This window comes from Colletes latitarsis, chromosome 7, assembly GCF_051014445.1.
Source record: "Colletes latitarsis isolate SP2378_abdomen chromosome 7, iyColLati1, whole genome shotgun sequence".
Classification (NCBI taxonomy): Eukaryota; Metazoa; Arthropoda; class Insecta; order Hymenoptera; family Colletidae; genus Colletes; species Colletes latitarsis.
The window spans coordinates 20,123,024-20,137,039 of NC_135140.1; the positions used below are offsets into that span (position 1 = coordinate 20,123,024).

The following is a 14,016-nucleotide window of genomic DNA, read 5'->3' on the forward strand; positions in this document are numbered from 1 at the left end:
ACTTAAGTAAGTGCAACTTTGAGGGGCCCCAAAGCATAACCTCTTCGCAATTTCTTTTGGATCGAATAACAATAACCAAACGCTTGTTTTTAATTGCATTGTTAGTTTATTATTAGTTAATTTTGCATGGCAATCGACGCGTAACAATATACATAACAGGTTCGCAATTAATTCAAGAGGATAAGATGGATCTCCCGTCTTCTATAATAATTTATTTACACGTTTCGTCGAAATTGAATATCGGCCGTTCGCTGTGTGCGGAACACTTATAAGTGCATACGCCCGCAGCGCGTTTCCCGCATAGTCCCCTATCGATTACAACAGAACTGAACACGTTAATTGATTTTGTATATAAATTGTTCAGTCAACGCTTTAAATTCGTTTTGAAAAATATGTAACACCGTTCTGTCTGTGTTTCGAGAATGAAGAAATGGTAATTGCGAATATTAAAAGACGATTTGCCTTGGACAGTGGTTTGCCTTAGCATTATTTCAGAGAAAGAAATTACGTGATTTTTATTAACATTCCGTACACAGAACGGCATTCCACGCGTTGCACGCGAGTCGGTGATCTTTCGAGGCTTACGTAAGGGGACGCGAGCACACGTAAGCGTGTCACGAGAAAATTATTTTCCGTGCGAGATTAAATGACCAGGAAGACTAGGAGATTCCATCGTTGTTTTCGTGCGATAAATATACATACATATATGTTTGTTTTTTTGTTCCATGATACACGTCCGCGCGATAAATAAATAACGACGACGTTCGTTTGCGCTTCACAATGAATTCGCGCAATTTTCATTGCTCGACTCTTCGTTTGGCAATATTTTTCAATTATCGAATGCTTTTGATTTAGAAACGTAACTCAAGTTTTTGAACTTGCCAAACGAGGAGTCAATGCGATCGCAATTTTGTGAAAAAAAAATCTTAATTGTTACTATCGATCCTTAACAATTCGTAACCCTTTAGCTCCAATGTGCAACTATTTGCAGAGAAAGGTCGGAACATAAAATTGAGCTGCGATTGAAAATTTCATCCAAAATCGAATCACGCTCTGCAAATATTTATCACGAAAGACGAGTCTCCGGCTAAAGGGTTAATGAGAAATAATTATTGTCGAGCTTTCGTACAATCATCTGGCACATGCGATTAAATAAATAAGTTCCAGTTGCACCTGTGTCCGACTTGGAACTTAAGGACGACTTAAAATCAAAGAATTGTATTGTTCCTTAAATCGACGCTTCGCGGTCTTTGTTTTTCTTTTCTCAAATTCTGGATTTGGAAGACAGCGGAGTGTCGAGTTGCTCCTTAAAAATTCCACTCGATCCTTTCGTTATGGGGGAACTCTGTCGCAAAATGGAATTTCATAAACGTTACAAAGTAGCCAGAGAAATTTGGATCTAGCTGTAACACCGGTTCAATGTTCCATCACGAAATCCGTTAACTTTACGCTGGTCTGACGAAGAATCGGAATTCTCCGTTTGCTTGATAACAAATAATCTTTCTCGGTTGTTTAGCTATTTCAATGGCCGCTGGAGAGAGACAGTTAAGTGTTTCGTGACGCGCGAGCCTAGAACAGCCAAAAGAATTACAAAATTTTAATTAGAAAATAAACAAATCTGTGACATGGAATTCCAACGGAGCATCAGATTGGAACGAAAATTCCTCTTGGTTCTCGATCCTTTCTCTTCCCTTCTTTAACCAGCGGATCGAGGATGCAGATTTTCTGCATCTAAATAGATTGCATCTTTTCACTCGTGTCGAACTTGTTTTTAAGAATCGTAAGAAACAGAGGAACCGTTCCAACCTGATAACGGCCAAGCATCCACGAAAACTCTCGTGTCATCCCTGCTGTGCGAGACAGTCCCGAGTCCTCTCCATCGAATTCACCATAGCGAAAGGACGGAACGTAGGCTGAGGATGATAAAAAAAACGGAGATACAGTTCGCGAAGTCGGACGCTTTATGGCGTTTGGCACTGATTCCTATGCTGGACCTTTTAGTGGGCTGTCATTCGAAGTTGCATGAAAATGTATGCATAGCGAACGGGTATACCTGTTGCAGGAAGAAAAAGAGTTGGCAGCCTTGGCGTGGAAATGAGATTCGGGTGGCTAGAAATCGTTCTTGATCTCGTTACGGCTCGATATTATCCAATATTTTGCTCATTTCTCGTACTGTGCTAAGGGATATTGCTAATATCGTCATCGATTTGTTGTCTAGGACAGCATTCTGGACCTGACATATTCATATCGAAGACAATAGTTAATCGCTATAAAACGGTGGATACTTGGAACGTCAAACCTTTGTTCTGACTCTGATAGAATGATGAGAAGACATTTTATAATGAAAGTGTTAGACTACTTGGTTGCTCGACAGTGAGTACTTTGAGTTTACAGAGAATCTGAATGATTACTCTAAAGATACTGATAGCCTTTATGCCTAATGGTATGATATTGGTGGCATACAATTTACTTTCGACTATCAAGAGTTAACAAAAGGCTTTGCTGTTAGACAATGCGACGCGAAGCAATGGCCTCTGATTCACGAACAGTGAAAGGAATTTTCGTGGTGTCGCAACACCGCCATCGAGCGGGATCCAATTCGTTGAACGATAAGTGTCACTGGGTCAGCGTTTCATAAACTCCTCTGACCGCGAAACGCTTACGAAAACCGATTGTTCAGTCTACATGCTGGTTTCCCCTCAGGACAAAATGACAATACGGTGGAAAATAAAGGCAAAATGGCCTTTGGCGAAGCAATTCCGTGATTCGTGGATCGAATCGATAATCGAGCTTTCCTTAATTCTATGGCAAACCGTGTAGCCTTTCGATCAGTCTCAATTCCGAAGCTTGACTCAATATTTTCTTGTTTCATGTTTTAAGCGTTTAGAGACAATTACGAGTATGCATACGAAATTATCTGTCTCAGAACACGTATTACTACTTTTCCATTACTTTTTATTAACTTGGCCATTAAGGATCATTTCACTTGCTTATTTAACAGACTATATTGCCCGAGTTAACTCGAGCGCAACCGTAAAGTCGTTAATAGCTAGGCATCCTCGAGGAATTTCCGATAAAAAATAGTGTTCTACTTTTCAGTAATGGTGTCAGATATGTATCTTTTAATTTGCATATTTGTGACGTCATACGAGGTTTTTCCCCCTCGTGAAAATAATAAATCTTCCAGTAAGCGAAGGAAGCTGTCCAGGCACGCGTGGGTCTCGATTTCCAAACGATTATTGCACGATAATTCGGTCAGTTGCACCAACAACGCCTTGAAATAAATATGGCGATTCATATTCTCAAACTGCAAACTGTGTTACGCGACGACGCGAACGGAGAAACTCGTTGCGAAATTTCCTTCTGACCGACACTTTTCGCTGACGATCAGCGCGTTCGATGAAGCGCAGACAGTTAGAGGAGTGCTTCCAAGGGAACGTTCAACGGTAATTTGCATACGTTCAAACGATCATTAACGATGTTTACTCGGGACATATTTTTGTCACTCATTCTAGAGGGAAATCGCGCGAAGATGCTAATTAAGCCAACACGACCAACGAGAAGGGTGTTGAGTAATGCATATTCTATTATTCGATAGTTTCTCGATGGCTGTATCTTAAAATTAAAATAATACATACATAATTTAATGCAAAATTAATTGGATAGGAAGTTCAGAATTTTAATTTCAATTTAATAGCGAGGAATGATTTTCTTGTAATTATTTTGGAGAAGTTGAATTCGAAGTCGAAGAGGCTCGTTAAATTTTTAAACGAAGTCGACAAAAATGTGTACGTTGCTCTTTAGCGCGAACGAACAAGACGCGAGACAGGTCGGTAAAAAGGAAAAAACTGTCTCGAATTGCGAAATGTAGCGCGTGTAACCGGCTGACATCGACCACGAATCGATGATAATCAAGCCTAATTGTATATGCATACACGGCGATGGCAATGAGTATTCATCGATGCATACGAGCGAGTGTCTACAACCAGTTTCGAAATAACCGCGTTCGATGGCCGAACAAACACGAGCGCGACTGAATCGTGTCGCAAAAACTCCGATTTTAATTATGCATTCGAGGTTTTTCTCCACTTCTGAAATTCTCGGTGGAATTTTACTGAAATCCCGTTCCACGACTTGGCTTGAAATTTAGAAAGTTTTAAAACTTCAAGTTACAGTTGAACTCAGTTTGGTAGTATCGATTTTCCCATTTTCGGAGACCTCCATTCTCCAATTTTCAGTTACCACGATTTTCCAAGCTCCGCTATTTTATCCCTAATTAATGAAAATTTCAATTCACGGAATGATCAAGCTTCCAAGTAAAGCTGTCCCTGGGATAAACTTTTCCCTCGAAAATATAGGTCTCACGAATTTTTCCCCCGTTTTAGCCGCGCTCTAATTACGATCGCCTCGTTAATTGTGCAGAACGTATTACAAACTACGTCAGGCGGCGACGTAGCTGCTACCATATTTCAAGATTACATCAGGACTCAGCGTATTTCGTTCTCATGAGTTCGTCAGCGTAATTATTTACCGCGTGTCAAAATGTCAAACGTGATTCCAGTGTCCCGGTCGGTCATTAAATGGTCGCTGGTTATCATCACGGTTAATTTTCCCACAGAAAAATGACCTGATATCAAAGAAGGACGGTACGATACGCTTCCCCTTTGCATTAACGTTGTCGCTTATGCGATCTTGCCTACTTGTTTCCACAGAGGAAGCGTCGTTGTACGTCATTATGCGCATAAAATGGCAAACTATGTGAACAACACCATTTGGAAAATGTAAAATTCAAATTTCGTTTGAAAACTTCCTGCACGTTTTCTAATTTATTCCCATAAATCCACTCGAGACTAATTCTTCGATTGCTTCGCGAAAACAATTTTTCAAAGCGACGTTTACCTTGAGAAACCAGCCATTTTTTTTATTATTGTATTCTATTCCTTTCCTCGCGAGATTTCCTCGATCGACGCAGACAATCTACTCTTTATTTTCTCATCGATGAAAACAGAACAATGTACAGAGGCTTTAATTTCATGCCACCCTGTGTATCGAAAATCTCCCGTCGTTTCCCTGTCTCGCGTAATTTATTTTTCTCACGCAATTAAGATTAACGTTCGCGTTCTCACGAGCAAGCCGGCTGAAACTCGCGCAGGAGGCATTTTAATCGTCGCCCGTTACCTTTCTAAAAGAAAAAAAAAATGAATTTCTTTTCCTTCGAAGTAGCTCTTTCATAATTCTCCGGGGTCGTTAGATAATTTTCCAAACAACGAGTAATTTAATCCGCCTCTTCGCAGTGGTTAAAACCGACTGGGAGTTCTATTATATTTCTTCTAACTAGATTGTAGATTTTATGGCGTATGATATTATGCTAAGCGTATGCAAAAAATATTAACATCGTTCTATTAATTTGCGAAATATATTCTGCATTCATTTTAGCGTCCAGTCTACGCGTAACCTACTTTTTAAATAATCCAAGCAATTGAAATATTTTAATTCCGGGTTATTCGATTTACAGCACGAGCTTTCAAAATATTGGATATTGGCGAGCATATTCTGGCTCGAAATAAAAATTGAAATTCGTCGGTCGGCTAAAAATGATCCTCAGAAACCCGGTTACCGCGTCTGGAGACGCTCGGATTCTCTGCGAAGCTACCGACTCGTTTTCTCAGAGGAAATATCACGAGGTAGCGAGCTGCATGCCTCCGCGGTTTCGTCGTCTAACAAGCTCCAGCCATTAGAACGATCTTCTCGGGCGACAATTATTCGAGCTCGTCTAATTAGCCTACTCGTTTCGCGACAGGAAGGTCGTTACGTCTCGCGGTGACATTATGTCATCGTGCTTCTGTAATTCCTTTTCCTCCACCGGCGATCGACGGGAATTGTATATATCGAACTGCTAATTGAACCAGACTCTAATTACCATGGACGATCGTAACGACACAGCAGTCTTAGAAGCCAGTGAAAAATTCCGTGGATTCGGAATCGCGCGAGATCTCGGACGCTTCGACGAAGGCAAACGAGATTCCTGGCGTGGGATAACTTTCTCCCAAAATATTTCGAACCACCGATTTTACCTCGAGGATTAATTAATTCCTAGCATCTTCCGAGAACACCGTAAAACAAGAGGTAACAAATTTGTTGCCTGATCGTCATCAGGGAGCCCTTGATTCGACGAAGAAGATCGACTTTCAAGATGAGATTAACGAGGTCACAAGGTAGAAACCCGACGACGAAGATGAGATCGGGCTCCTCCATCCAGCTTTTTGCCGGAGTAATTTTCCTACTCGGGCAAACGCTGTTCCGAGAATCGAAAGCCAACCGAACCAGTCGCTCAGGCCACCCATCACGATTTTCCACGCTAACGCTGCGAACGAATAGACTTTTTGCCCCGGAGGAACAGACTCTTTCCTCCTTAAACGAGTCGAAAAACTTTGATTTACAGAGACACTCGGTTCCCCAAAAAAAATACAAGGATGCTACCTCCTATACCTATCAGAGAACGTTCCCGGTTTCATTCATGCGTTCCCACTATCCCCAGAGTCCAGTCACGAAGTCCTCGCCCACGGACTACATTGATCGATAAACGAACGGCTACCGTGTTCTGCTCGACTCGAAACAAATTATTCACTCGTCCAGGGGATCTTCGATAAGAACGTTCCTCGCGACCTAACCCTATCTAACTCTCTCGGGCGACCCAAGAAACGCAGAGCGCGTAACGCGTCCGGACGCTTGGCAACTTCCATTCTGAGGCTCTGACGCACTTGCGAGTCGACGTCGGACGTCTGGAGGGTCCTAACGAGGCCGAGGCCTGGGCAGCGGCTGGAGCTGTTGCTGCTGATGATGGGAGTACCCGCTCCTGGAGTTGGCCTGGGGCAGTATTCTTTCCGGGCTGTCGTCCAGGTTCAGGCCAGCGACCAGTTGGGCAATCTCTCTGTCCTTCTTCTCCTCCTTGGGCAGCGCGTTGCCGTTCTGGCCGCTGAAGCCCAGAGAGGCCAAGCTGCCGTGGCTCCTGCTGCGGTGCTCGGCGCGGATGCTGTAAGAAAACGCCCTCTCGTTCAAGTGGCCCTTCCGTCGGTAGATCCCGGTACCGAAACGGGACTCGTTCTCAGGATTATCGGCGGCCCGGTTCATCTCCGCCGTGGTCAGATCTGCGTGGGAGGCGGCTAACCTTCTCGATGCTCCCAGAGTGGAGGTCTCGCCGTCAGGGTGCTGTCTCCTGCCTCTGTTGCCGGCCGTGCCGTACGTTCCAGCCGGGTACATGGCCGTTGCTGGCGGTGGAGGCACCACCGGCAGCGGAGCGTAGACCGGGACGATCGGGGCAGCCGCTGGAATGGGTCTGAGGCCCCGTGGATGATGATGCGCTTTCCTGGGCAAGGTGGCGGCCGGTACTAGCAGGACTGGAGCTGGTCTGGCGAGGGTACCAGCGACGGAACGACTACTGGGCGGCAAGGGATGTGGATGATAGTGCTGTTGCCTCACCGGGTGACCCAGAGTGTGATGCCCGTGGCCGTTGGTGTACATTCCTTGATGGAGCTGAGGGTGAAGATGAGCCTGCTGCAGCGGGTCCTCGTGCAAGGCTCGGTTCTTCAGCTTTTTGAGCTTTTTATTTGCTTTCCTGCGGACGGACGACGACGAGGACTCCTCCAGGAGCAAGGGTTGAGCAGGAGGAGGCGGTGGCGGTGGCGGGGGAGGCGGAGCAACCAGTTGACGGGGCCTGGAACCCTTTGTGCTTCGCAAGGTGCCCTGTTCTTGATACAGACCGTCGACTTCGTCGCGACCCCTGGCCCAAACCTTGTGATTCTCGTCGCCATTGTAGAGGCTCAGGTCGTCCGTCGAGGTGCTGTCCAGACGAGTCGCTTGAGGGCTGTCCAGAGTGGTGCTGGAGCCACCGAGAGTGTGGTAGAGGCTGTTGCTCGAAGGATGACCGGTGGTCACACCGTTTGTCGTCGTCGTGGTTGGGTCCAGGCCCTTGGCGTAGCTGCTGTCCGCGTACGCGTGGAAACAACACCTGACAAGGGCGTTGGCCGCCATGTCACGCTTGCAAATGAACGCATGACACTCGAGAACCTTGATACCGGTCGTCCGTCTGAGAACGGCGGCGAACAGGGGCGGATGATTGGCGCTGGGCGTCCTGGCGAACGGCGAGTCCAAAGGTAGGAACCTGGTGTTCGAAGAGTCCCCGTTTCCGCCCTTTACGTGTCGAACGGCCGCGCAATAGTGCAACGCTTCGATGGGGAAGAACCTGGTGACCTTCTTGCGATGCTCGTCAACGTTTTCCAGCAAGAGGCCGTTGCTCCAGACGCTCAGCCAGGAATCGATTCCACGTGCTCCGAGGGCACCCTGTTCGGGGTACAGTTCTCGAAGCGGTTCCTGGACGCCCAGCAGACCCTCTTTGCTCGCGTGGGGCACCGAGCTGCCCAGGTAGAGGACTCTGCACCGGCAGTACGGCGTTGCCGTGTCTTGGTTCGCACCCCTCATCTTTCCAATCGACTCGCTCGATCGACTCGACCCGGGAACTGGCGATGCAAAGACCAGAGAGTCGCCTCTCTTCCCCGGCGCAAGGAAAAAGTCTACCGATGAACTCGAACAGACCATGCACGATCCTAAGGATGCTACCGAGTCAGAACACCCGAACCATCGAACACCGTTCGAAACGACATCCAAAGAGCACACGCGGCCTTACCACCGAGCACACGGAAACCCGGGGGACTCCACCCGGTAATTCACTCCACTCGCGATTACGCAGTCACTTTCCAAAGACGCAGCCCGTACGACGTTGCAAAATACGCGTGCGTGGACGACAAGGAGAGCCGCTCTCCGGCTATTTCGCAGCAGCTGTAGCCGCCACTCACTCGAGATCGCGTCAGGCCATTATGGCCGCCTTCTGACGGCCTCCCCCACCCGGCGGGCAGCGTTCCTTTTTCCTCCTTCCCGGCGTCTCTCTTGGCCGGCTCTCGCCAACCTTTTCCAACCTCCCACTCTGCCCGGTCGGGTCCTGTGGTATGCAGCGTACACCAGTGGCGTCGCCGTCCTCCCGGTCGCCCCTCGCCTCCACGTGTGCCGATCGGACAGGTACACACACCCGGCACACCGACGGGGGAACGCTCACCGACGCGACGTGGAATTCAGCGGGCCCGCTGCGCGGCGCGTCGGCGCTGGTGGAATCCAGAGGCGCGGCCGCAGGCGTCAGCCACGCGAGCCGTCGTCTCCGACGTTCCTGCGAATATCATCGGCTCGAACGACGAAAATACCGATACGCACTCGGTACCCGGGCCCTTTGGAATCCTGGTAAACCGACTCCGCGCGGGGTCCGTCTTCCCTCGATCACGGACGCTGGGCCCCGCTCACAGATGGCGCTGTCTTTGCGCTCGCCTGGCGATCACGAACGCTAATTCTGATATTTTTCCAGATTCCCCGGGAGTTGCTCGCACCAGCGACGACGGAGGACACTCGACGGAGTGGACAGTCTCCTTTAGGCTCACCGAACGCGCACGAATGCGAGTGGAACAGCGAACTGCGACCGCCTGCACGCTCCTCGTCGGACTGAAGTCCGGTGGAAGGCGTGAGACTTCGTCGGTCGGGGCCCCACCACCGCCGACCTGGCCCCTCTTTCTCCTTCGCGGGTCGGTTTTCTGCTCCGAGAGAGGCACTCCCTGGCTTGTCGTGTCGCCGCGCTCGCCTCGGGAACCCTTCGCTCGATGGGGTGCCCGGAATTGTGCCGAGGGAAATGGGCATTCTTAGGCTGATTTTATGGAGGAACGCTAATGGCTCTCGCCTTTTTCCCCGACTGTGATGCAACCTAGCGTTTTGTCGCCGACGGTTGCAATATTGCGCGCTTACAGCGGTTCGCGGAGGACTTTGTCCCCGGGCTTCCGAAGGTCTGACTCACGCCGGTGGCCGACGACGATCCTCGAGGTCTTTTCTTCTCGAAAAGGTTCGACCCTGAAGATTCGCGTTTAATGAATAGTTCGTGCAGGAACCTTGCGTCCCGTATACAGAGTGTTCGGCCACTTCTGGGAAAAATTATTTTTTGTAGCAATCGACTCACGAGGAAGGGTCAACAATTGATACAAAAATGGCGACGCTTAAAGTTTTGAGTGAAACTTTAATGAATACAGAAAATTCGTGCAATTATCGAGACTCCTAGGATGATTGAGGTAACCGATGAGAAATAGCATCTCGCGTCTCCATTCTCATTGCATAACGACCATCTCCTTCACTCGTTGACATCGTGCAATCATCGAGGCGTTCATGCAATAATTTAAGAATCTTTTTATATCGTATTTGTACACTGGACTAAAAAATAGTTCTCCTTACTATAAACGAGAATCAAAGATAAACCGCAAAGACTCTGTTGCATTTGTAGGAATTATTATACTCGTAGATTTATTTACGATTTACTGCTTACGGTGCTAGTAACGGAGTGGAAAACAATTTTTTGGGCCAGTGCACGTACAGAAATCCTTCGTATTATGTAATCAGTGTCGTTTGTGTCTTGGAAACATGGGGGTACGAGACTGGAGTGGGTCTTCCTGGCGTTAGACAGGTCGAAAACCCCGATCAAGCTGATATTCTCCTATATCTGGGTTTCTACCTTGATAGCAACCTGGTGCGGAGAATTTCGGCGAAGTTGGCGGGCCCACTTTGGTCAAATCCACTCACCTCACCTCCACGATGGGGCCCCTGGGACTCTGTACACGATGCAGAGTGCGAAAGAGTGAGTGGTAAGTGGCTAGAAATCAGACTGGACCACGACTAAAGAAGACACAAGTGTATAATCCCAACAGTTAACTTGGATTCAAGATCTCAAAGTCTTGAGAGAGTTGATCATTTTGGGTTATGACTCTTGGCAGTTGGTTGAACCAGGGACTAGATTATAGAGATCGCAGTGAAGCAGTGAAGTGTATAATATTTGAGGGAAACTTGACATTTAGCGTGCATGTATCCTGCATATGGCGAAGTAGTGAAGTGTAAAATATATGAAAGAAATTTGACATTTAGAGCGTGCTAGTATACGAAGTATGGTGAAGTAGTGAAGTGTGAAATATGCGAGTGAAATTTGAAAACAGTGGCAGAATGGTCACGTGACCCAAGTATTAAGTGCTCTTGGACCGTTCCAAAGTCCAAATATTATTTAGATACGGTCCTGTGCTGCGTAAAAGGAAGATGGGCAGCATTTTTAATCGCAGTACGCGCTATGTCGCCCTATACAGGTACACCCCTATGAGTTTACCCGGGAACACTGAACTCGCGCTTGTCAGCGAGTCGGATACCTATTCGAACGTATTTACAATTTTAATCGAAACTGATTAGATCGGACTCGACGCGCGAAAAGAAAGTAGTCCGAGTTCGTTAGCACCGGACTCTTAGTCCTGAGTACCTCGCCAACAAGCAAATAGCTGATTCTCTAAAGATCTAGTCAACAAACGAAGAAAGTACCTCAAGCATACTTCTATTCATTCATTCGAAGCTATTAGATGACCCCTTCTTTACAAAAATGCAAAACTTCGTAGGGATACCTAATTAGGGTTGCCTATGAATTTGAAAGTACAACGATTGAATTGGGACGCCAATTTGTTAGTAAAGTAGCAGTTGAAATGATCGCAAATTATTTATGAATACAGCACGCGTTGTAATTGAATACGAGCGATAAATTGGTTTCATAAATATTTATCGGAACGGTTTCTCATTGCAACTATGTGTCGCGTCGAAAGGTTGAGGAAGAACGGACGCCTGAACTCCGAGGCAGCTTTCCGAGCGTCCTTTCATTCGATGTCCCTGGACTGAGCGTTAAAGGCCAGAATTCTCAAGGAAAACTGCGTTTGCTAGAACATTTTCACCCGGGAATTTTCTACCTGGCTTGCATCTACAGTCGAAGGCTCCTTTTGTGTAACTTCGAACTCGCGTTTGCCTGAAAGTCATGAATCGATGAAAGAGTCTAAAGATAAACTAAACTCTTCATTGGAGACTTCTCAGTTCCTCTATTAGGAGATAATCTAATCTCGAACTAGCCTCAGCTTACCCCAAACCCAGTCCCAATCGTTTAGAGGCATTCGTAGTCTATATTAGAACTTGTTCCACAACAAAGAAAGTTTCTCAGCATTGAAGCTAAATCTTTGGAGTAATCCTAAGGTTTCCTAGAATTCTTTTCTCGTAATTTGCGGTCACCTTCCGTGGCACGAAGGACCAGGTAATCGTTCGAAGGAAAAGTGCCAGGGTCTCAAGTTGGAATCCGTTGTTCCAGGCAGGTGGCAGCCTTCAGATAAGTACGCACCTGTGTCCGAGCACACCGACCCGCCCTTTATAGGTCAGAGACTGCGCGTGCAACGCGGTAGACCTGAATGCGTGCGATTCTCTTTTGACAGAAGCCGATTCGAGGTCTCCAGGTCGAGTCGTCTGGATGTCCGTTCCGTTCCTGTGCCGTGCGACCGCGAGAAGGCGAAATCGCGAACACGCGTTGCGCAACAGCACGAATCGAAACGTCTGCATGGCATTTCGGGCTCTAATGGAGGTCGAAGACCATCAATCATACGACGAGTCGTTACGAAGGTGTTCCAACTTGTCCTACGTTCTTTTTTCACGTCGACCTAACGACCAGTCGTTTGGCAAATTTTGTTTAAAGCGGTACATCAAGAGAAGAATATTTCAAGTCTCAAAATAAAAAATAAAGGTGAAAAATTCCTCCTGGTAGGTAGAGCAACGCGCGCGGTTGGAATTGCTCTAGCTACCAGAAGGAATTTTCCACTTTTATTTTTTATTTATGGCGGGTTGTATAATCTCACTTTTATAATTGTAGCCAGCAGACACTGTTTAATTAATTTATTTGCTTAAAATCGAGCGAAAGAAACGTATTCCTCGGTTTATATTGTAAGTAGAAGGAAACCAGTTATCGTTTCTCTGGTCCATAACTACCAGAACCTATTATTACCCTCAATTCGCAATCAGTCATGGTTGTTCCTGCTCGTCTGTTATTTATATTTCTGTGTCAATGTTGTGATTTAAAATATAGAACGGTGGGAATATCTTGTTTGCAAGGTCTAAGACGCGACGAATCTGGTTTGGAGTTTCCGGTTCTCCCCCTGCAATTTCTACGGGTTCTTTAGATTAAAAGCTGGCCAATGGCTGGCGGAACCGGACGACGATAATGTTTTCCACGTAATTAGTCGGGACCGTATCGTGGACAGGAAAGGAAGACGAAATCTAGGAACGTGAACGCGTCACGTGAAGCCGGTTAAAAGTGGAGGCAGTATCGCGTGACGGGGGGAAACCCTGACCGTGGCCCAATGACGAGAATTTTCGTACTTGGGAAACGGTCCGCGTAACCTTTCGCATGCTTCGCGCGTTTCAATAATTTTGCAACTCTCAAATGACCCGAGGAAAGTGGAACGTAAGAGGAACACGACAATTACCCGTTGTAAAACAAGCATTTTTTCACAGAGCCATTGAGAAATTTCTGTTGGGAATATATAGTAGCGCAAACAGTCGAGTTGGTGGTACATAATTTTTATTCGTAATATAATAATACAATTTTCGATTAGGGAAGTTTACAAAATTTTATCTGCGTCTGGCTATCTCGATGATCGTTTTCATTCTAGTGTTTCGAGTATGAGGACCGAGAAAAAAAATTCGTGAGATGTAGAAGCCCCAAAAACAGTCGTGCATTCCTGTCCAATCGAGAACGGGCGCATTAGTATGCAAATAGTCGGATCCAGGCTTCTCGGAGTATTTATTCGAGAAGATGGAACCGCTTATCCTACGTTTAACGACCGAAGGACGACCATGCCTTTCTGCGAAGCGATACCCCAGGCGTTGAAATCACCGGTTCCTCGCTGGCGTCGACGTAAATTCTCTCGATTTTCTGGACGATGCGTGCTCGCGCTCGTTTTACGATCCTCGAATACTCTTATTTGGGTTTCAAGTAGATTCCGTTGCCTTTCTCCGAATGATTTTTCCTTTTGTTACTCGGGGAAAAAGGATTGGTCGTCCGGATCATCGACCGATCACTCGTTAGCAATG

The 14,016-nt window shown here is 46.7% G+C and overlaps 1 protein-coding gene across 1 annotated transcript; it reads right to left on the reverse strand.

Moving 5' to 3' along the window:
* Positions 1-83: 83 nt before the first annotated feature.
* LOC143343313 (uncharacterized) lies at positions 84-9,634 on the reverse strand. Its single transcript, XM_076768098.1, has 2 exons — positions 6,762-9,634; positions 84-1,569 (listed from the first exon to the last, which is right to left on the reverse strand). The coding sequence occupies exon 1, from the start codon at positions 8,593-8,595 to the stop codon at positions 6,793-6,795; it is 1,803 nt and encodes a 600-aa protein (XP_076624213.1). The 5' UTR covers positions 8,596-9,634; the 3' UTR covers positions 84-1,569; positions 6,762-6,792.
* Positions 9,635-14,016: the final 4,382 nt, after the last annotated feature.

Coding starts and splice junctions, on each gene's coding strand:
- LOC143343313 (XM_076768098.1), bottom strand. CDS start 8,595: ATGGTCTGTTCGAGTTCATCGGTAGACTTTTTCCTTGCGCCGGGGAAG.